Here is a 23,431-nt window from a genome sequence, read left to right as displayed (position 1 = left end):
GTGACTCAAAGAGACACTTTTGTTAATCTTCTCTTATATTCCAGTTTTCATTCACTGGTGATTGATGTAACCATGGCATTGGATACCCTTTCTCTACCTGTGTTGGAACCTCTCAATCCTTCTCGTTTGCAAGATGTGACAGTCCTCAGCCTAAGTTGTTTGTATGCAGGTGAGCAGTTGTTATATCTGATCTCATGTTCTCAGCCAAGGACAGTTACACTTTCTGGAAACCATGAGATCCTTCTGAGTACTCTCTCCCCCTTTACTTAGACCCTTCTCCCAAGGATCATCTAATATCTCACCTAGATGAAATGAGGTCTCAATAGGAATCTTGTAAATTCGCTTATTGTTCAACTGCTGCCATTGTGTTATGTGGATATTTGATTTTATAGTGTGTGCACATGGTGAGTGTCTGCTGTTTGAAAGCAAAATTCCAAGTGCTTTTGGGATATTGAGATGAGCAGTATGTAATCCCTGCCCTCAAGGAGCCTATACTCGAGCAATGGAGGATAGATAGGACCACAGAGTATAATATAAAACAGGAGATGATAAAGGCGATAAGAGAAGTATAGAATATTATGGGCACACAGAGAAGGGAGAATTGAGTCTTGCTGTGGGAGCAGATTTGAGGAAGGATTCATAGAACAGGTGGTATCTGTTTATATTGATAAATGCAACGACTGTTATTCTTCATGCTGCCGCAAAATCCCCTCCCTTCCTGTTGATTATGCTGCCTTGGAAGTGGGGCCTGACAGCTGGTGTTTACTCTCTTTTAAGTTATTGTTACAGTGACTTTTTAACCCAAATCACTGATCCTTGATTTTAAATACCATAGTCCTGGTATGTCTTGGGAGGCGTAACAATTTCCAGCGTTTACTGGGTTCTGTGAGTGAGGATAAGAACAGTCTTGGAAACCTGACCTCGGGAGCACCAAGAAATTGCTGAGGTTAATCATCTCCGTACATTCTTTGAATGGCTTTATTGTAAACATCTGTGTGTAAACAGGAATATAAAGATAAATGCACTTTCAATTGGGGAAGGCAGTATTCACAAAGGAGTTCTGTTGATGTGTCTTGCAGGGCAGGTAGGATTTCAGTTTGGCTATCCCTAGGCAGAGGCAAAAGCAGGACCAAGAGTATCCTGGAATTTGGGGGAACATTGTGTGTGTGTGTGTGTGTGTGTGTGTGTGTGTGTGTGTGTGTGTGTGTGTGAGTTTAGTGGGTGTTGGGCAGCTGGAAAGAAAGTACAGCCCAGTCACAGAGGGCTTAGAAATGCAGTCTAAGTCATTTGGACCATATCCTGTAGGCAGTAGAGACCATTAAAGATTTTGAAGTGTGCTATGATCTGAGCTATACTTTAGGAGCACATTGAAGCAGTAGTACCAGGCTGGAAGATCTGCTAGGAGGAATTTGTGGTCATTTGGGCAAGACAGGTGAAGGGCCTGAGCGAGAGCTGCAGCAGTGGGAATGGAAAGCTAAGGCAGCATGTGAGCAGGCGCTCTCTCCAAGCCCATTTCCAGTGTTTATTCCTAGTTCTCTATCTTTGATTTTTGCATTTTTAAATTTGGGGTTTATTAATTTCAATTTTCAGGGAATTTCTTGAATATCACATGGATCTCAGTGTACTTAGTTGATAAGGATTAAAGAGTCCTTAAAAATTCTTAGCTGTTAAGGGACTTCCCTGGCGGTCCAGCGGTTAGGACTCTGCACTCACTGCTGAGGGCGCCTGTTCAATCCCTGGTCGGGGAACTAAGATCCCGCATAAAAATTCTTAGTTGTTTAAAGAGCCCAGATTTGGTTTGTTATTGAAATTTGATCACTTGGGATTTGATTTAAAGAAAGGGATTTGGCCTTGATGTCTTTGAGAAATACTAAGTGTGGGATTGTTTTTTTTCCATCATCTTAAAAATTTTAAAAATATTTTAAAATTAATAATTTCATTTTTAAAGCAGTTTTAGGTTTGCAGAAAAATTGAGCAGATTGTACAGAGTTCCCATATACTCTCTCTCCGTTATATACAGTTTCCCTTATTATTAATAATTGCATTAATAGGATACATTTGTTGTAATTGATGAACCAATATTGATACATTATCATTAACTGAAGTCCATAGTTTACTATGTTAGGGTTCCTTTTTTGTGTTGTACAGTTCTGTGGGTTTTGACAAATGCATAATGTCATGTAACCATCATCATTGTGTCATACAGAATATTTTCACTGCCCTACAAATTCCCTGTGTTCCACCTAGTGGTCCTTCTCCCCTACCCCTAACGCCAGTCCCTAGAATCCACTGATCTTTTACTGTCTCCATAGTTACCTTTTCCAGAATGTCATAGTTAGAATCAACTATATAGTATGTAGCCTTTTCAGACTGCCTTCTTTTGCCTGCAGGGGGTGGGGGGTTTCAGGACCCCCCGTGGATACGAAACTCCACGGATGCTCTAAGTCCCTTGTATAAAATGGTGTAGTACAGTCAGCCTCAGCATCTGCAGATTTGGCATCCACCGATCCCACCAGCTGCATCTCCAGATGCGGAACTGGGGATGTGGAGGGCCAGCTGCATGCATTTAAGGGTCCTCTGTGTCTTTTTGTGGCTTGGTAGCTCATCTCTTTATTGATGAATAATATTCCTTGTATCGATATACCACAGCTTGTTCATTGATTCACCTATCAAAGGACATCTTGATTGCTTCCATTTGTTGGCAGTTATGACTAAAGCTACAATAAATATTTGTGTACAGGTTTTTGTGTGGATGGAAGTTTTCAGCTCATTTGGGTAAATACCTAGGAGTGCGATTGTTGGATTGTATGGTAACGCTGTGTTTAGTCTTGCCCTTATGGAATTTACTTTCAGTAATCAAATCATGGAATTGCTTGTAGGTGGGTTGTGTTTTTGTGTTTCAGTTTCTTGGAATGTGTGTATCTTTTCTTTTTCAGGTGTGAGTGTGGCAACTTGCATGGCCATCCTTCATGTGGGTAGTGCTCAGCAAGTGCGGACAGGGTCCACGAGCTCCAAAGAAGACGACTATGAGAGTGACGCAGCTACAATTGTCCAAAAATGTGTAAGCTACGCCTCTGGGGACACGGAACCTTGATTATTCAAATGAGGGAATATGGCCAGTTCCACTTTCTTTCTTTTTAGAGGGAAGGACATGGAGTACTCTCCATAACTCTTCCCCTTGGGTAGTAGGTCTAAGAGGTAGGCCTTTAGCTTGTTTATTTGGCAGATTGGTTGGCTCTGCAGGAAACACTGCAACTTTGTGGTGGCAATGGACTTTGTGAAAGATGAGTCATTCAATCAGCAAATATATGTAAGGGCTTACTGTACTGTGTCAGTGTACTTTCAGTGGAGGCATACGATAGACACAAGACAGCTTCAGATAGTGATAAGTGGATTGGATGAACAAATGTGATAGAAAGTGATCTGATGTGGTCCTGGGTGTGTTGCTTTAGATTAGGTGGAGGGGACGCCTCTGAGAAGGTGGTGACATGTGAGCTGAATGAAAAGACAGAGTCAACATCATATGAAGGTCAGGGAAAGTGTGATGGAATTCTATCATTGGAAGTGGCTTGAGGATATTGATGTCTTCAAGCTAAATTGCTTTGGGTAGGATTTAGCATTTGTAATGAACTATGTCACCTTGCTCAGATTTTTGTGTATGTTTGATATTGGACAGCTCGAAATTTATGACATGATTGGACAAGCAATCAGCAATTCCCGCCGGGCTGGTGGTGAGGTAAGAAGTCTCTGCTATATTCCTGTCTTATATCTAGTCTGTAAGGTACGTAGCCTGTAAGATCTCTGTTTATATATATTTTTTGTGCCTTTTTCAATAGCACTATCAGAACTTCCAATTGCTGGGTGCCTGGTGTTTGTTAAACAGCCTTTTCCTCATATTGAACCTCAGTCCTACTGCCTTGGCTGATAAGGGGAAAGAGAAAGATCCGCTGGCTGCTCTCCGGGTCAGAGACATCCTTTCTCGTACAAAGGAGGGAGTGGGCTCTCCAAAGCTGGGGCCTGGAAAAGGGTATGTGTCCCCTTGACTGCTGCTCAGGTTTTGTTTTCCTGCCATTTTATATTGATGGGGAGCTAGTGTAACTCCTCTCATCTCCACAGCAATAGAAAAATTTGCCTCCATCCAGTTGAACGTAACTACTAAGAGGATGATCATAGTTTACTATCTCTACATCATAGCTGTATGATTTTGGGTGAATCACTCATTCTCTCCAATCTTGTTTCCTTCTCTATAAGAGGGAGGAAATATCTGTGTAATACATATTTTAGGAATTCTGTGAGGTTCACATCAGAAAAAAAATGCTTCTATTTTGTAAAATGGGCTTGTTTGACTTGGAGCTGGTTACTCACTTGTGTGTTTAACCTGTAAAGTGAGGATTCTGTCAGGTCCTCCTGGCTTCCTGAAACATTTACTACTGTTTTGATGAAGTCTGGACAGAAACCTTTGCATGCCAGGAAAGAAGTTAGAGATGTGACTTCTGTGTTGTTCAAGGTTTTATTTTCTAAGCCTAGGCATTTCTGGATTTTATTTATTTTTTCAGTCCCTACCATGTATCACTAGTCTCTATCCAGCCATTGAGGATAGAGCACTAATCAAAGCAATCTCCTTGCCTTTATAGAGTTTATTTTCTAACTGGAGCAACAGTGAACAAACATACTAGTAAGTTCATAATAGATTATCATATATGAGTGTTGTGAAGAAAAATAAGCCAGAACAAGGAGTTAGGGAGTGTCAGGGGCTAGTATTTTAGTTAGCACGGTCAGGAAAGGACTCTGAGAACAAGGTGTAGAAGTGAAGTGACAGATGAGCCATGCAAATATTTGGGGTAGAATTGTTCAGGTTTTGAGGTGGAAGTATGACTGGCATTTTTAAGGCTCAGCAAGGTCAGTATGTCTAGAATAGAGAAATCGAGGAGGGAGAGTGGTAGAAAATTCTGTCAGAGAGGTAGCCAGGGCCAGATCACCTAGGGCCAAGTGTAATCTGTAGGTGTTAGAGGGTTTGTGAGAGGGGAGTGACGTGATCTGAATTATTAGTGACCGGAGAACCCAGCTGTTCTATGGAGAATACACTGCGGGATCGTAAGACAAAGGGGAGAGAGAACAGTTAGGAGGCTCAAGCCTTACTCCGCACAAGCGATGAGGGGACTCGGAGTGGGTGGTAGTAAAGGCAGGGAGAAGAGGTCATATCGGGATGTTTTGAAGGTACAGCTGACAGGATTTGCTGGTGGCTTGGAGGTTGAGTGTGAAAAGTACGACATCAGAATTTTGTGGCATGACTACCTGGGTTGTGTAATTTACTGAGATAGGGCACACCAGTTTATGAGTAGATTGGATGGCAGGAAGTCGAAGAAATGAATTTAATCTGGGCCATGCTGCTTTTGAGAGGACTGGCAGATCTTTCTGTGAGATGTTGAGTAGGCACTTGTGTATGTGAGTCTGGAGTTCAAGGAGGAAGTCGCATTCTGGACCTCATTCAGCAAATTATTCACTACTTTCTCTGTTCCAGGCTCTGTGTTAGTTCTGGAATGCTGTGATGAATAAAAAAAAATAGACACATTCCGAAGAGACAAGAAGTTATTCATGCAAATACATGTCAAATTGTATCTAGAGAGTATTATAATAGGGGCTTTTGACCTGGTTAGAGAAATCAAGGCAGGCTTTCCTGAGGAAGTGTTACTGAGCTGAAATCTGAAATAGACATTAGGGTGGTAGGAAGTAGACACTAAGCAAAATAGGGAGGTGATCATGTTCCAGAGAGAACAGTAGTTTGTGATTTTTGAGCATCTGCATGTGTGACATTGTAAAGGGAAATGGAAGAATGCCAAAAGGTTTATCCTTAGAAGTAGCAGAAACATTTGAAAAATGGCTGTAGTGTCTTGAGACTTAAGAGAATGCAAATACATTGTGTAGGTTGCAAACCATAAGAAAGGAAAAAAATTGCCCGAAATTCTACCACCCAAATTGGTAAACGTTCTTCCAGACATTTTTCTGTGCTCATATGTTAAACGTACATGTTTATGAAAACAGGATCACTGTTACAAAATATCGTAGACATGTTTACAGTCTACGATACGATTATAGATTCTATGTTTTTAATGATTGATGGTATTCTACTGTATAAATACACTGTAGTTAACTAATTAACTTACTGAACACTTATTTAGTGTGCTCCAAATTTCTTGTTTTGATAAACTGTGCTTTGATAAACCTTCTAAAACATAAATCTTTGTGAACTTGTTCAGTTATCCCTTTGGGGTAAATTTCTAGAAGTATAATTGTTAGGACAAAGGATATACTTACTTAAAAATTTGAAATGTTTTGCTGAACTGCTCTAATATGCATTCCTAGCTGTTGTGTGTGCACATGCCTCTTCCCCAGGTCCTGTTTGACAGTGGGAGTCATTAATCTTCATGTTTGCTAATCTCAGAGGAGAAAGATACTACTGTATTGCTCTTATTTGTATTTCATTGGTAACTAGTGTGATTGTGGTCATTTTCACACTGTCTATATCCTTTGCCCCAGTTTTCTCTTTGGTATTTGTCCTTTCTTCTTATTGATTTACATGAGCTCATTGTATATTAGATATACTAACCCTTTGTCGTGTGGTCATTTGGACAGAAAGAGAAAGTTTTACTCAGATTTAATGTAAACCTTTGTTTTTATTCTCTTTGGTTTGTGTTCAGATATTTTGTAAAAGTTGCTGATTTTTAACCTTTTCTTCTCAAAAGAATGACTTTTTAAAAATTCAACCAACATTTAAACGTTAGTGTCTTCACATGACCCAATAGCTTTGAATTGATAGTTTAAATTCCAAAATTTCATGGATTTGGAAGAATTTCTTCTAGTCCTGAAGTTCTTAACCTGAAGCCTGTGGATCCTTAGGCAGTGTGTAGATGGGCTTCAGGGAGGTTGTGAGCTTCTGAAATTATATGCAAATTTTATGTGTTTTTGCAATTTTTTTTTTTTCCTCCCTGGGGAAAGGTCCATAGATTCTGAAGTGGGTGTAGGACCTCAAAATGGCAAGATCCGTGGTTTCGGAGATTGTAATTTGTTGTGAGTTGTTAAAGTTTGTGTTTCCTTTTTGCTTTGTGTAGGCATCAGGGATTTGGGGTGCTCTCAGTCATATTGGCAAACCATGCCGTCAAGCTGTTGACGTCTCTCTTTCAAGACCTGCAAGTGGAGGCTCTGCACAAGGTGAGGGCTTGTCTTCAGAACCAGCGTATTGACTGTTGGCTCCCCTTCTGGCTAAGCTCGCTTGAGCCATCAGATCAGGTAGTTATTTCCTGCCGAGTCCTGACATTAATTCTCTTTTCATGTCGTTACCTTCAGGGTTGGGAGGCAGATGGTCCCCCTGCTGTCCTGAGCATTATGGCCCAGAGTACCTCCATACAGAGGATTCAACGGTTGATAGACTCTGTCCCACTGACAAACCTGCTGTTGACATTACTCTCAACTTCCTACAGAAAGGTGGGTGGGGTCATGCCATTGATAATTTGGAAGATCTTCTTATATAACCTCCTCAAAATGAATGAGACTGACTGTATGCCATGATCTTTATAAAGTCATAATTTGTGGTAATGGTTTTGAAGATGAGAAAAACTCTTAAATGGTTTCAAACATTTGAATTAGTTATTGATTATCAGCACCGTGGTCCATATAGCTACTTGATGATTTGTGACAATTGGCATGCTGAAGCAAAAACATGGAGGACAGTATGGAAACATTCCTTTTTCAGTTCTTGTCCACATCTCTGGTTTTGGAGTGCTTCTATAGGATAAGGCTATTAGAGTCCTGGAGGGAGCTATTAGGAGAAATACTTCTTGGATTTAGAGAAAAGAAGACACGGAAACAACTTTTCTTGTGGCAAATGGGACGAGGTAGGATGGCTCCATTTTTGTGATCATCAATTACAGAAACCTCGCTATTTTCCTAGGCATGTGTCCTGCAGCGTCAGAGGAAGGGCTCCATGAGCAGCGATGCCAGCGCCTCTACTGACTCAAACACCTACTATGAGGATGATTTCAGCAGCACGGAGGAGGACAGCAGCCAAGGTAGACGCCCCTCTTTTCTCTCTCCCAGGGGATAAGCTACAGAGTGCAGCAGGAAGTGTCCCTAGGAGCTTCCTGTAGCTTCCTAGTCACTGTTTGCTTTTACCTGCCCGGCATGGATCTTGACTGCATGTGCACTTAAAGGCGACATGTTATTCAAGAGTAAGCGGAGCTGTTGAAGATGAGTGATTAAAACTGCCGTCAGCAAAGCCCAGATTGCTTTTCGTTCCTTTCCCTCTGCAATCAGAATACATCTCAGCTGTTCATATTTCTTTTTGTGCTGACTCATTTTGGGAACTCTGCTCTGAGCTTTCCCAGTGAAACTCAAAAGGAAGGCTGTATGTGAGGTGTTGGGTTTGGCTGACGTCATAGATGTGTGGCTTGGGGAAGCATAGAGAAAGCAATGCCAGACTGCTGTGGTGAGCAACAGGGCAACACTAACATTCCCTCCTGCCTTGGTTTGGAGAGGGATTGAATAAGATAAATATCTCAGGTTCTTTCTAAGCAGGTTTGTGGGAGCAATGTGCAGAATTGCCAAAGGTACGATTCTTATCTGGGGGCTTATAGTTGGTAGACAAGTAAAACTCTGCTACTGAGAATGTTTGGCTTGCCGGTGAAATAAAATGAGGTGGTTTCTCTTCCTCCATTGGGTTCCTTTAGAAAAAATACTGGTTTTATTGAGGTATAATTTACATACAATAAAATACTCCCATTTTGCATATACATTTAGATGAGTTTTGACAAGTTTATGCAGCAGTGTAACTACCACCATGATCTACAAACCTTGTGTTCCTTTTGACTCAGGCACTTTTACAAAGCAGATGTACTAAAAATTTTTTAAAAACGTGTTATTTTTGTTACTTTTCTCTTTCCCTGTTAGATGATGACAGTGAGCCTATTCTGGGGCAGTGGTTTGAAGAGACCATCTCCCCCAGTAAAGAGAAAGTGGCACCTCCGCCTCCTCCCCCACCCCCTCCGCTGGAGAGCTCACCTCGAGTTAAAAGCCCCAGTAAGCAGGCCTCTGGTGAGAAGGGCAACATTTTGGCTAGTCGCAAAGATCCTGAGTTGGTAAGAGTGGATTTCTGAGGTTAAGGGGGAGGGAGAAATGGGGAGAAGGGGTGTGAAAATCAGATCATTTGAACAAAAACATTTTGTAGGTTGGATAACTAATGTTTAAAGATATTTTTAGTTAGGACATAAGTGTATTGATTATATTTGATTAAATAACTCATACTCTCGGTGTTATTTCTCTCATTGAGGGTTAGTAACATAGCCTTTGGAGTTAGATAGAATCTACCACTTACTGGCTTTATGACTTTGGGCAAGAAACTGAATTTTTCCAAGCCTCAGTTTTGTCTCCTGTTGTATGGGAGTGATTGTACCTCTTCTAAGAGTGTTGTGAAGAATTAAAGAGCCCTTAGCCTAGGTCTGGTACATCGTAAGCGACTGCTAACTATTTGTTCAACCAGTATTTATTAATGATGTACTGTGTGTCAGCAGCCCCTCTTCTGAAGCTCTGTCAGTAGACAAGTCATATACAGTCTTTGCTTTCATACAGTTTAGTCTAGTCAAGGATGTGGATGGAAATTTAATTTTAATAGAGAAGTAAACAACTGGGAATTCCAAACATGTATAATGACAGTATAGGCTTCAGAATTGAATATATCAATAATATCTTAGAGCTGGACAAATACAGGACCTTAGAAGAATGAAATAAATGAGTTAATCTCTTTGGAAATCCTGTCATGCAACATTTCCTGAAGTCTGTTGTATTAAATTGGCATACCCTTTTCTGTAACTGGTAGAATCACATGGGAAAGACTATTATAACTTAGTCCCACTGTAGGTGATTTAAAATCTGATTTTTTAATTCATTGTGTTTATTGCATGAGACCTATGAGCATATTTTATTTTCTGTTTGTATTCAGGATTTGTAGGAGCTCTGGGCTTATGAACCTGCTCTGAGCTTTTCTGTGTTCTTTTTAGTTCTTAGGTCTGGCTTCCAACATTTTGAACTTCATCACCTCTTCCATGCTGAACTCTCGGAATAATTTTATCCGAAACTATCTGAGTGTATCTCTTTCAGAACACCATATGGCCACCCTGGCCAGTATCATTAAGGAGGTGGACAAAGATGGACTCAAGGGTCAGTAGACAGGATACGTGCCTGGCAGATTTTTTCCTAGTGGTGTTTGACTGTTGGCAGCGTGGTGCGATGCATCAGTTAGATGCTTGAATAGTTGGTTTTCCCATTTGTCTTCAAGGTGCATCAGATGAAGAGTTTGCTGCTGCTCTCTATCACTTCAACCACTCTCTGGTAACTTCTGACCTTCAGTCACCTAACCTGCAGGTTTGTGTGCACTACAACCATTTAGGCCAAGAGCTCTCTACATCTGTACTCAGTAGGCTGCACTTGTTTCTATTGCTAAGGAAAAGTTTATCATGGGATCCCCTCCCTGGAAAGAGTGTTGAGAGACTATCCTAGTATGTCCTTCTGCCTTAATTAGGATCATTTCGAGAAAAAAAAGATGTGTCCTTTATCCCTAAGTCACTTAGTAAGCTTAAAGAAAAGGAAAAGCAACAAAAACAACTCCTGATGACTATCCTAGTAGAAAAGTAAATAGACAACAGAGCGTTTTATAAAAAAAAAAAGAATGGCCAACAAACATAGGAAATGTTCAACATCATTAGTAATCTAAGAAATATAAATTAAAACGCGTGTCTTAAAGGATCAATCAAATTACAGGAGATGGAGGCTCTCATATACGCTCTTACTTGCAAACCCACCACCGAAATAAAGTCTAGGATCTTGATTGTGGTTGTCTAAACCTTGTGGCTTTCTTTCCTCACTGAAGTAGTGGGTATCTGGAATCCTAAATCTTATATTCCTCATTTCATTAGTTTCATATATGTATTTGTTTTTGCATTTAAGGGATACTTTAAAATTTAAAATTATTTGACTGTTTTTAGCAATGACATCATGTTCTGTGTAATTTTTTTCACTTAATATTGTTTAGTACTTTATTGCCAGAATTCATCTGTACTGTTGCATATTTTGTAGTTTTTGTTTTGACTGCTATATGATATTCCATCGTGTTTGTGACTATACCAATTTATTCATCTCCCTTCTGCTCCTACTGATGGACATTTGGGTTGTGTCAGTCAGGTTTTATTGCTATTCCAGGTATTGCTGTGATCTTTCTTGTACGTGTCCCCTGTATGTACCCTGTTACAAGTGAGTCTCTTGGGAATATAAGCTGGAGTAGAATCGACAGGTTGTAGAGTATGTGACCTTACGCAGATAATGCCAAACTGCTCTCTGTAGTAGCTGCACCATGTTTTACTCTCACCAGTAGTGCGTCAGGGATACGTGGATTCATATTCTCTCCCAACATTTGACGATGTCATAGTCTGATAATAACATGGTCAAAGTTAGTGGTTCTCAATCTTTAGTGTATATAAGGATTCCTGGGGAATTTGTTGAAACTGTGGATTCTTAGGTACTGTGACCACTCATCCCCCCTGCCCCCCCATCAACCCCAGTAGAATTTAATTTGGTAGATCTCCAATAATTTGCCCTAAGATTGTTTTGAAAATTGTTTTGTTACTCTTAAGATTATTTCAGTGGATTCTCAGAATCAGAACACAATTCAAGGGCTTGCACTTGCCGCCAAAGGGACAAAATCCAGGAACCTGTTTCAAGAGGTTAAAATTGATTCTCACAATCCCAAGCTATTTGAGAAATTCTTAAACATTTCTTTTGTTGTTTAAAAGATAATTGTAAAACCTATTTATACTTACCTACTGTTAAATGAAAAAAATTTTTTTGGCAGGAAAGGGAATATATAGAGTAGAAAAGTTGTTGACCTGTCTAAGGTGAAGAGAAGGAAATGCTTCAGTTAGTATATTGCCTGCAGTACCTTCTCAGACTATAGGGTCAGGGTGTCCTGCCAAAATTATCAGCGCCTTGCCCAGATCTGAGCAAGGAGGGAGGTTTCAAAGTTCATAGATTTGGCCTTTTCTTGTCTAAACTTGTCCAAATAATGGGGAAGAAATATTTTTCTCTAGAGAATAGGATTCTTAAGACTCCTGTAATGATATTGCCCTCTTAGCATTTAAAAATAATTACAGACCTTGTGTGGACATGCAACCTGGCTGCCCATAGCTACTGACTCTGCAGAGGAAATCCTCAGATCTCCTTTTTCAGTCCATTTCCAAACATGGAGCTTTAAATTGTTCCCCCACATTTCATTGCTGTGAAGGATAGTCAGTGTAATCCATCTGCTGTTGAGTTCCCCTACCTTGGATATTGTTTCTTTGGAATAATGTGCAAAGCTGCCTTAGCCAAGGTGCCTGACTTAGGTTGCAAGACACAGACAGTGCAATAAAATGTATTTTGCAGTAAAATGTATTTTGTTACTATTATTACTTAATATTATATTTAACATTGCATATAAAATTATAATAATACTATTACTATGGTGATCTAGGTTCATTCATAAGTATTCATTGACACTTAACTATGTGCCAGGTACTGTTATAGGGACTGAAGAAATAAAGTTAACTTGAGTTAGCACGGGATCATGAGAAAGAGGGGAGATAGGGTGTGGATAAAGGACCTATTGTAGAAATCATGGGAAATTATTTGAATGAGGTGAAGGACAAGGAAAGGAAGGAATTCAAGATATTGCCTAGATTTAAAACCCTTGAAACCCAAATGAGACTAGAAGGACGCTGTTGTCTTTAATAGAAATAGGGTGGTCAGGAAGGAGAGTTGGTTTGGGGGTAGAAGGAGTGATACTGAGTACTCAGTGGCTCATTCTTCTAGGTTTAAGTCAACTCAGAGATTGTATTTACTCACGGGTTACATTTATTTATTTTTTCAGGTTTCTTTTTAAAAAAATTTTTTTTTAAATTGAAGTATAGTTGATTTACAGTGTTGTGTTAATTACTGCTGTACAGCAGAGTGATTCAGTTTTACACATATATACATTCTTCTTTTTATATTCTTTTCCATTATGGTTTATCATAAGATATTGAATATAGTTCTCTGTACTATAGAGTAGGACCTTGTTGTTTACCCATTCTATATATAAAAGCTTCCATCTGCTAACCCCAGCCTCCCACTTCATCCCTCCCCCAACCTCCTCCCCCTTGGCAGCCACCACTCTGTTCTCTATGTCTGTGATTCTGTTTCTGTTTCATAGATAGGTTCATTTGTGTCATATTTTAGGTTCCACATATAAGTGATATCATATGGTATTTGGCTTTCTCTTTCTGACTTACTTCACTTAGTATGATAATCTCTAGTTGCATCCATGTTGCTGCAAATGGCATTATTTCATTCATTTTTATGGCTGAGTAGTATTCCATTGTATATGTGTAGCACAGCTTCTTTATCCATTCATCTGTCGGTGGACATTTAGGTTGCTTGCATCTCTTGGCTACTGTGAATAGTGCTGCTATGAGCATAGGGGTGCATGTATCTTTTTGAATTATAGTTTTGTCTGGATATATGCCCAGGAGTAGGATTGCTGGATCATATGGTAATTCTATTTTTAGTTTTCTGGGGAACCTCCATACTATTTTCTACAGTGGCTGCACCAACTTAAATTCTCATGGGTCACTTGTTTAGTCACATTTTCTCAGAATGATCCTTTGGGTTCTTTAGGTACATGAGGCACAATTTGCCATTTTCTCTCTGTTTATAAAAACAAACAGGTCAGTGTCAGCTCTTCAACATGACTTTTAGTCCCATATAGTAGGCTAGCCATAGAGTCATTGTGCGGTCGAGAAAACTGTATACCTGAGTGTGAGGCTCTCCTTTAAGGAAGGAGTAAGCTGAAGGCAATTAGCAGAGGCATCATCTATGTGATTATATTGTTTCCTTTGTCAGTATGTTGAATTTTATAGCCCTTTCAATCAAATGAGAAAAACAGTTTATATATTATCAGTGTTTTTAGTTTAAATAGTCACCATTACTACTATTGAAAAAAATATCATTTTAAATACGATGAAATTTTGAGGTGCCAGTGGGATGAAGATGTCTAGAAAATAGTTGGAAATGTAAGTCTGAAATTTAGGAGTTAAGAAATTAAGATTGATAATACAGCTTTGGGGATTATCCATCAAGAGGCAATTGTTGAAGTGATGAGATACAATGAGATGGATTGGGGATAGCAAGAGAGATGAAGACTGAGGCTGAAACCTCAGGAATGCCAGCGTTGAGGAGGAGTGGAGGAAAGGTAGCCGGAGGGTGGCAAGGAATGGGTCAGGCCAGGGTTTTGCTGTGCTGTGGCTCAGTTTCACTACTTCAGAAGTCAGTTCTTCCTTAGAGCTAATAAGACTTTGAGTGGTAGGGAAAAACTAGGTTCCTGAGGAATGTTAGCTCGTTTCTTAAGGTTCTGAGGCCTAAATAAACTGACCTAAAGACACAAATAACAGACATGAAACAAAAACTCCCTTAAAAGTGTAAATAACTTTATAAGGAATATACATTCATCATAATCCTTCCACGGAATTTATGATTTTAATTTTTCCATGTTTCCTTCTAGTCCCTGTCTGTATAGTGGCATAGTTTTACAGTTATTATCAGAACATTGATATATCACTTGGTTTCTGCTTTTTCAAATTTTACTATTATATATGTAATGTAATATATATAGAGTATGTTTTTATGTTTACCTTGGTCTTTACAGTTGCCACCATTATGACCGCATGTCCCTTGATTTGATTTTTTTATTACAGTAATGCTCCAGTTAACACTTCTGATATAGCTCAGGCATGTTTTCTTTTTTTTTGAGTTGTTTTCTTGAGTCAGGAATTGAGAAGTTAGTCATTATGGCTGTGTTGAGCATAGTGATGAAGAATGTAGGTTTTAGAGATAAACCTTGCTTCGGCACTTGGTAATCTTGTGGCTTTGGTCATGTTCTTAAGCCACTCTGAGCTCTGTTTCCCATATCAGTGAAGTGGAGCACACCCCACCTGACGTTGTAGCTCTGAGCATTTAGTGTGACGGTCTCTGTACAACAGTTAGCCTATGGTAACCCCCCAGTACCTGGGAACTACTCATGATATCTGTGACTTTTTGAATGTTTTCGAGGAATAGGGTCCTCTAGGATTTTTTTTTTTTAATAAATTTATTTATTTTTAAATTTTTGGCTGCATTGGGTCTTCCTTGCGTGCAGGCTTTCTCTGGTTGCGGTGAGCGGGGGCTACTCTTCGTTGTGGTGTGTGGGCTTCTCATTGCGGTGCCTTCTCTTGTTGCGGAGCATGGATTCTAGTCACGTGGGCTTCAGTAGTTGTGGCTCGCGGGCTCTAGAGCGCAGGCTCAGTAGTTGTGGCACACGGGCTTAGTTGCTCCGCGGTATGTGGGATCTTCCTGGACCAGGGCTCAAACCCGTGTCCCCTGCATTGGCAGGTGGATTCTTAACCACTGTGCCACCAGGGAAGTCCCTCTCTAGGATGTTTCATAAGAATATAATTTAATTTGGCAGACTTCAAAATTTATCCTGTATCCTGAGGTAACCATGATTTGAGTTTTCTGAAGCCAAGTGAGAAAGCAGGCTTTTATCTGGTTTTCCATTGGCATCCTGCTCAGCTTGTGTGTGTATTTGGGGAGATAAGTTGCAGCTTAGGTAACTGAGCTGGAAGTAAAGCTCATTTGAGAGACATGCCACAACTGGAGGCAAAGACAACCCTGATTAATTCTAGATGCCTTGACATCTTAGAGGCAAAATTTCTCTGCTAATACTGTTAATAGAAGCTGTTGGATTTATAAGTTGTTGGAAATCCCCCTTTGGATTGTTGTTTGTGGCATGTAACTGATTATGAAAGAAAAATGTTAGCTATTACAGTTGTTGAAAAAGTTTTCTTTCGAAGGCACAGTATCCATTGGAAACTTATGATTCTGCTGTCTCCATGCACATCTACTTTTTGGGGACCCCATTTCTGACACTAATTAACTATAGTTGTTAATGGGGTTAGATTAGTAATTTTTCCTTTATATTTTTCTCATGTGTTGAATGACCTTTTGCAAACTGCTTCTGAATTTGAATTTCTTTGTCTTCCTTTCTTTAAAGTATTCCTTTCAGTGTTAAAAAGTAACATTAGAGAGCATTAGTAATCTGTTGACTTCATCCCCTGCCTTTTTCCCTAATGGTCTCTTGTATGTCTTTCATGTTAGAATACACTGTTGCAGCAGCTGGGAGTGGCTCCTTTTTCTGAGGGCCCTTGGCCCTTGTACATTCATCCTCAAAGCCTGTCTGTGCTTTCACGCCTCCTGCTCATCTGGCAACATAAAGCCGGTGCTCAAGGTGACCCTGACGTCCCTGAATGCCTTAAAGTTTGGGACAGGTAAGGTAACTTAAATAGAAGCCCCACGGAGAAGGCTGCTTTTTAAAATTTGTTTGACTTATCTGTAGTTCATCTGTGGCTCTGGGATGGTACTCTGATGATAAGTTTAAAGTGGCAAGGGTGGAGGGGTGTGTTTCCGATGGGATTTGAGAGGAGTTGTGCTGTTTAAAAAACAGAAGTATGTAAACTACAGTCTGGAAATAGAATCATCCTGTAGCACATGGGGGATTTGGTTGCAATTATGAGATAGAACCTGAATCCTGAACGTAACCAATTTTATCCTGACCTGGTTTTTTTTTGAAAGCGGGAACAACAGGGAAGCCAACTCTGTCTTTGGTTATTTTGCTTTCAACATGAAACCACTTAGAGTGACTTGCAGTCTTTTTTGGACAACTTTTAAAGAATTTTTTTACTTGGGGGAAGCTCACATTAATCATCTAAATCCTCTTTAGATGGACCTATATTTGCCATTTTTGTTTACATGGTTGGGAGTCTTCAAAGCAGTTTGTTTTCCTAAACGGCTTTGTTTTCCTCTTCACCATTCTATGATCAAATAGCTCTAATGCTGGATTTGAGAAACTATAAACCCCCTTGAATGCCAGATATGCACTATATTTTTCCTGGTGGAATCTTGCAAAAAGGCCGGAAGGTGGGGGCCGGGGGGAGGTGGGGAGCGAAACCCTTATTAAAATACAAATCTCTTTCCTAATAGCCAAAGGCAGTGGAAATAGTTGGCTACATTCATTCCTTTTTTGCATAAAAGCTTTTCTCACAGATTCTCTGAATAGTATAATTTTTTTATTGCTTTTTAAGTGCATTGAGTTAATTTTGACTGTTATCATGCAGTGATTTTTAACCTGTAATATAAATTCTCAAAACGAGAATTAAACTATAGAATCAAATCATAGGGAAAAAGTAACTGAATTGCTTCTATCTGCCCGGATTTATTAATTTAAAAAAATAGCCGCCTTTTGGAGAACTTGTAATTCTTTTCAGAATTGTCAGGAACAGCAGCGTGGGGGTTACTGCCACTGTGGCCGCAGTTAATGTTGCCGAAGGGTCTTGAAAATGTGTTTGTGGCCAAATCTGGCTTTTTTGTAGCCAAGATTTAGTTTTTATCTTCTCATTGCATGTAGCTTCTTGTCTTCCTTAATTCGTTATCTTAATTTAAGAAGTTGGACTCTTCTGGCATTGGACATTGTCACTCTTGGGGGATGTTCTGACTTTTCCTCACCAGACATGTTCTCCTTTCCTCTGTGGTAGGTTTTTGTCAACAATGAAGCAGAATGCCCTGCAAGGGGTGGTGCCCAGTGAGACGGAAGATTTGAATGTAGAACACCTGCAGCTGCTCCTCCTCATTTTCCACAACTTCTCTGAGAAAGGCCGGCGGGACATATTGACCCTTTTTGTGCAGATCATCCAGGAGTTGAGTGCCAACATGGATGCCCAAACGCGCTCTGTGCCTCTCATCCTGGCTCGCCTGCTTTTGATCTTTGATTATCTGCTTCATCAGTACTCCAAAGCCCCTGTGTATCTGTTTGAGCAGGTACAGATGAACACATTCTTTTTGCTTTACAGCTGTTACTGAGAGCGTAGTTATTCTCAAGTTACCATGCTCCAAACCAAAATGACCTGCTCACTTTAGGGTTTAGGTGTTCATTGCGGTGTGTTTGAGTAGCCTTAGGTGACCCCTGGGACTTGTGTCTTTGCACCCACAGTTTATGTTTAGCCAGAAGCGACAGATGTAGATTATTTGATTTGATGCATTTGTTAAAATTGGCTCATAGGCTCTGTTCACAGGTGTCCTTCTTTGAACTACCCCACTTTACCTGTGTCGAGCACAGTGCCGTGCGTGTCAGGCCTCAGTTAGTATTTACTAGTGGTTGAATGATGGTCGAGCAGTAAATTTTATGGGTTAGTAAATTCCTTTGTTGCAGGGATCCAAAATGAGGATGGAAGGGCCATTTAAGAATTCAGCGTTTCTTCAAATGTTTCATTGAACACTATTCCCTTTATACTCCAGCAAAAATATGTTTCCCAAAAGAAGTCACAGAAAAATCTAAAATTTCGTTTTGGTTTATAAGTTTCCCAAACTTTGCTGTACCAATCTTATATCAAGCCTGGAGTGAGAAGCAGAATGATGACTGTGTATCTCTCTTAATTTGAGTATTTGTGTTTTAAAAGGTGCAGCATAACCTGCTTAGTCCTCCTTTTGGGTGGGTGAATGGATCCCAAGACAGCAACGGCCGCCGGGCGACCACCCCTCTCTATCATGGGTTCAAAGAAGTAGAAGAAAACTGGTCTAAGCATTTTTCATCAGGTCAGAAAGAAGATTGTCAATAAAAAACTGACTTGCTGATTTTCATTGGAGGGGTTGAATTTGGAGCTTGGGGCATCCTTGAGGATCTTTGGTCATCGGTTTAGTCTCCTTCCTGTGGGTGGCAGATACCTACAGATTCAAAACTCTTGCGGAAACAGACTCTCGCATATCCTGCATCTATTTAAAAGCAAAAAACATTGAGGCACGAGAATTAGGAATCCTCTGGCCATAGAGTGCAGTATATGTATTCCTGCCACACTGGGTGATTGAATTAGTTTTCCCTTAGGGACATGGTTCTAACCCACAGGCTAATTTCTTTGGGTCAGGGTCTTCAGACAGTGGGAGCTGTGACATTCTTTCCAGTGTTTCTCATGTAGCAGTGGTCCATACTTTTCAGAAGGTGCCTCTTGTGTTCATTTTAGCATGTGTTTGCTTTCATCTGAGGATTGTTAGATGTAAAGTGTATTTGGTGGAAATGTTCATCAAGCTCTAGTATGAATTTATTATCATTGGGATCTCTTAGTAGTTAGTCCCTTTGATATTGGGGAAACAGCATTTAAGTTTAAGGCGGTCAGTCTAATGATACAATTTTGTTGATTAACTTGATGATTATAGAGCAGAAGTTAACTCCCAGAGCAGAAGTTTTCAACTGGGGATGATTGTGCTCCCCATCCCCAAAGGGGCCCTGGGGCCATGTCTGGAGACATATTTGGTTGTCACAACTGGGAGGGTGCTACTGGCAATCAATGGATAGAAGCCAGGATAGTGCTAAACATAGGACAGTTTCCCACAGCAGAGAATGATCTGGCCCAAAATGTCAATGCGTAGTGCCAAGGTTGGGAAACCCTTGTCCAAAGTGTTTTCTTTGTTTTTATGTTTCATATTTGTTAGGCTTGAGAATGAAACCATTCTTTCAGTAAGCACATTGTTTTTCAGATGCCATCCCACAACCCAGATTCTACTGTGTCCTGTCCCCAGAAGCCTCAGAGGATGATTTGAACCGACTTGATTCTGTGGTACCAGGAATTTAAAAATCCCATTTTACATGTTGGTTAGATGGTCTCCACCAAAATCAGTCTATCAGGGGAAAGGGAATGACTTAACTTTTTGTAATGAGGGAATTTGGTCTATATTAGGATTTGAGCTTATTCTAAAAGGAAAGTGTTGTTTTGAGATTTATTCACTGGGCTCCAGTTTGGCGGTATGGGATGTCCTTCCTGGCGGTTGACACCTCTGACACGTTATTCCTGAAGACTATATCTGTTAGCATTTTCACATGCAGCTATTTTAATGGACAAAATAGTTGCCTCATTCTAAAGCCTGCACTTGTGTGCTCACAATAATCCATAAACTGAGTTGGTCCCTAAGTGGGAATCATGCTGCAATGAGAAATTAATAACTATATTTGGAGTGAGCTATTTTCTCAATCCTGAGTTTAAGTGGTAGTGTGTGGGTAGTAGGAAAAAGATATTTCAAAAAATAAGAAAAAACGATTGCCTTTCTTTCTTGATATTAGGCATGTGATGTTCTTTACTCCAAGCTTGTCAAGTATGATGAGCTCTACATTGCACTGACATCCCTACTGGCAGCTGGATCCCAGCTTGATACAGTCAGGAGAAAGGAAAACAAGAATGTAACAGCCCTGGTAAGACCGTGGAAACCTGGGCTAATTAAGAAGAGTTTGGGATATGTTTGATGATTGGGTAGCAGTCTACCAGAAATTTCCTTCTGGCATCTAGTCAGTTTATTGGATATCTGTTTGCAAAACTGACTAGATACTTCATTATTTCTATCTAGTTTGGGTGGTTATGTTCACCTTAGAGATAATTTTTTTATCATTTTTGCATTTTTTTGTTAACATTTAGAAGAATGTGACTTTGAGAGTAAGCGTCACCTAAGTTCTGTATCTCCTGTGAATGCTGGTTGTTGTATGATATTGAAAGCCTCACACTTGAGCTTTTCCTGTGGTCCTGTGAATGTGTCTCGTGCCTGTAGAGCTCATAACAGCAATTAAGGCCACAGAAAGGGCCAGCTGATTGCGGGCGTGCTGAGGAGAATGTCTTGCTCTCTTTCAGTTACTTGGTGAATTACTGGGGAGCCAAAGTTGTCTCAGAATTGCTTTCTTGGCATGTGAAATGTGCAGAATATGGAACAAGTTTTATATAGATATAAAATGTGCGTTTTACCGTTTCCTGCTTTGGGTGTATTCTCTAGAAAGACCTGGTGAGCAGACTTGAGAGCCAAATCTCAGTTGAAGATTGGGACTCCACCCAGTTCTGCTTTGAAAATTGTATTTGGAACAATTCTTACTGTTAGGGAGCTGTTGAGGCAATACCAAAAGCTTCTACCTCTGTGATTGCTCTTTTTGCTTCTTCCAGGAGGCCTGTGCCCTTCAATATTACTTCTTGATACTGTGGAGGATTCTAGGGATTTTGCCACCATCAAAGACTTACATGAACCAGCTGGCCATGAACTCGCCAGAGATGAGTGAATGTGACATCCTACACACTCTGCGGTGGTCTTCCCGCCTCCGGATCAGCTCCTATGTCAACTGGATAAAGGTACCACAGGGCTTGCTGCTATGGAGTATTCAAAGCCAACATACTCTAATTCTAGGAACTTTTAAATTTAAGGCTGATGAAAGCCTTAGACACTGTCTGTATTGATCTCCTGAACACTTTTTTCTTGCTGTAAATAGGACCACCTTATCAAACAGGGAATGAAGGCTGAACATGCTGGTTCTCTCCTAGAACTGGCATCCAGCAAGTGCAGCTCAGTGAAATATGACGTTGAAATTGTAGAGGAATACTTTGCTCGACAGGTATGGAAGTTTGGGGTCCATAATGATGGAACTTGGCTTATGCCACAGTTTTTTTTTGCTACAACTAATTAATATCTTGTGTATTTTTAAAGATCTCGTCCTTCTGTAGCATCGACTGTACCACCATCTTGCAGCTCCATGAAGTTCCCAGTCTGCAGTCCATCTACACCCTCGATGCTGCTATCTCGAAGGTCCAGGTCTCTCTGGATGAACATTTTTCTAAGATGGCTGCCGAGACCGATCCTCATAAGTCATCTGAGATCACCAAAAACCTGCTTCCAGCCACACTGCAACTCATTGACACCTATGCGTCATTCACTAGGTGTGACGGGCTGCCTGCCTAGAGATGTCGGAGATGGGGGAATGTAGATGCTTGGGTGGTTTACTTTCATCTTTAAATATTTTCTAGCATTTTTCTTGTAGAGTGCAAAGAAAGATAATGTAATTTTTCCAAACACTATCATTTCTGTTATTTACTAAGATGAAGCTTTTTAAATTTCATGGTATGTAGGTACAGAAAAAATTTTCTTAATGAGTTAGAGAGTATTTTAAAAAAATATTTATTTATTTATTTGGTTGCGCCAGGTCTTAGTTGTGGCAGGAGGGCTCCTTAGTTGTGGCGTGCGAACTCTTAGTTGCAGCATGCATGTGGGGTCTAGTTCCCTGACCAGGATTGAACCCGGGCCCCCTGCATTGGGAGCACAGAGTCTTTACGGCGACACCAGGGAAATCCCCTAGAGAGTATTTTGAAACCCAGCCCTTTCTATAATAAAGATTGCATATTACACACCCTGTAGACTTGCTTTGTTTATTCTGCATGATGTTTAAATATTTTAGAATTCATTTATAAAAATTGGGAATTTATTCACAAGTCAAGATTTCTGGCAAAACTGGGCCTGTCTTCCCACATGACAGTAACAGACTGCAGCTAAGGACTGGCTGCTTCTCGTTAGCCATTCTCACTGGGCCCCTTTAAGCTCATTTACTTTATCTGGTCCCTGTAGGATTTCACTGTTCAGTTCCTGTTTCATGGGGCGTTGATGGTGAAAGGGACTTAGATCGTTGTAAAACTTAACTAATGTCTTAGTGTGAATGCTTTGCAGTAGACAGAGGACTGTTGCTTGAGGCAAGATTTTTGAACGAATATGAGCAATAAACTTGAATGACAAGTGTGAGTGTTTGCTACGTGTCAAGTACTTTTCTAGGTGTTGGGGGTACAGTGGTAGCAAAGCTGACCGAGTCACTGCCCTTTGAGTGTGTCTAGGCTCTAATCTGGCCCATCAGGCTAAAACTTTCTAAACTGAGCTGTTAATACATGTTCCTGGGCAAATAAGTTTGGGAAGTGCTTTTTTTAAAAAAAGAAAAAATAATAATACTTCTCAGAGCCTTTAATATATACATTGCCAGTCTTCTGAGGCCAGGAAGAGTGTGGTAGATATGTCCTGGAATTGAGTTTTGTAAGCATTTCAGAGGATGGCATATTCTTTGGGAAACAATTACCCATTGTAATTCTTAGGAGACCCAACTGAGATAAAGGTTTTTCGATTTGTCTAGGGTTAGTTTTTCCTAACCAAAATGGCACTAGATTCCTTCAGCTTTGACATAACCCCCTATTTTTTTCTCCAGAGCCTATTTGCTGCAGAACTTTAATGAGGAGGGATCCACTGAAAAACCTTCCCAGGAGAAATTGCACGGCTTTGCTGCTGTTTTGGCTATTGGCTCTAGTAGGTGCAAGGCGAACACTCTGGGTAAGTGAATGTGCTTTTGAATAAGACTGTTAACACCAGTATGACTAGTAGTGCTGTTTCTCTCCCTTTCTACCTGTCTACTGCATTTTTCATTTATTGGACTCTTTCTGAGTGTCAAGCATTG

At 40.2% G+C, this 23,431-nt stretch overlaps 1 protein-coding gene across 8 annotated transcripts in view; it reads left to right on the top strand.

Annotated features, from left to right (window-relative positions):
• UBR4 (ubiquitin protein ligase E3 component n-recognin 4) overlaps positions 1 to 23,431 on the top strand; it is a 126,936-nt gene that overhangs the window by 10,516 nt on the left and 92,989 nt on the right. For all 8 annotated transcript variants that reach the window (XM_059915013.1, XM_059915004.1, XM_059915021.1 and 5 more), the window contains exons 8-26: positions 45 to 169; positions 2,937 to 3,061; positions 3,677 to 3,736; positions 3,837 to 4,027; positions 7,110 to 7,209; positions 7,345 to 7,482; positions 7,949 to 8,066; positions 8,944 to 9,131; positions 10,050 to 10,209; positions 10,328 to 10,413; positions 16,249 to 16,418; positions 17,682 to 17,964; positions 18,603 to 18,738; positions 19,675 to 19,754; positions 20,255 to 20,383; positions 21,117 to 21,299; positions 21,437 to 21,559; positions 21,652 to 21,881; positions 23,186 to 23,307. In XM_059915013.1, coding sequence (XP_059770996.1) covers positions 45 to 169; positions 2,937 to 3,061; positions 3,677 to 3,736; positions 3,837 to 4,027; positions 7,110 to 7,209; positions 7,345 to 7,482; positions 7,949 to 8,066; positions 8,944 to 9,131; positions 10,050 to 10,209; positions 10,328 to 10,413; positions 16,249 to 16,418; positions 17,682 to 17,964; positions 18,603 to 18,738; positions 19,675 to 19,754; positions 20,255 to 20,383; positions 21,117 to 21,299; positions 21,437 to 21,559; positions 21,652 to 21,881; positions 23,186 to 23,307 — 2,747 coding nt within the window. The remainder of the gene's footprint in view (positions 1 to 44; positions 170 to 2,936; positions 3,062 to 3,676; positions 3,737 to 3,836; positions 4,028 to 7,109; positions 7,210 to 7,344; positions 7,483 to 7,948; positions 8,067 to 8,943; positions 9,132 to 10,049; positions 10,210 to 10,327; positions 10,414 to 16,248; positions 16,419 to 17,681; positions 17,965 to 18,602; positions 18,739 to 19,674; positions 19,755 to 20,254; positions 20,384 to 21,116; positions 21,300 to 21,436; positions 21,560 to 21,651; positions 21,882 to 23,185; positions 23,308 to 23,431) is intronic.

Source organism: Balaenoptera ricei, chromosome 1 (assembly GCF_028023285.1).
Source record: "Balaenoptera ricei isolate mBalRic1 chromosome 1, mBalRic1.hap2, whole genome shotgun sequence".
In the NCBI taxonomy this organism is placed as follows: domain Eukaryota; kingdom Metazoa; phylum Chordata; class Mammalia; order Artiodactyla; family Balaenopteridae; genus Balaenoptera; species Balaenoptera ricei.
The sequence above is the reverse complement of the archived record's forward strand: the minus strand, read 5'-3'. Positions and strand labels throughout refer to the sequence as shown.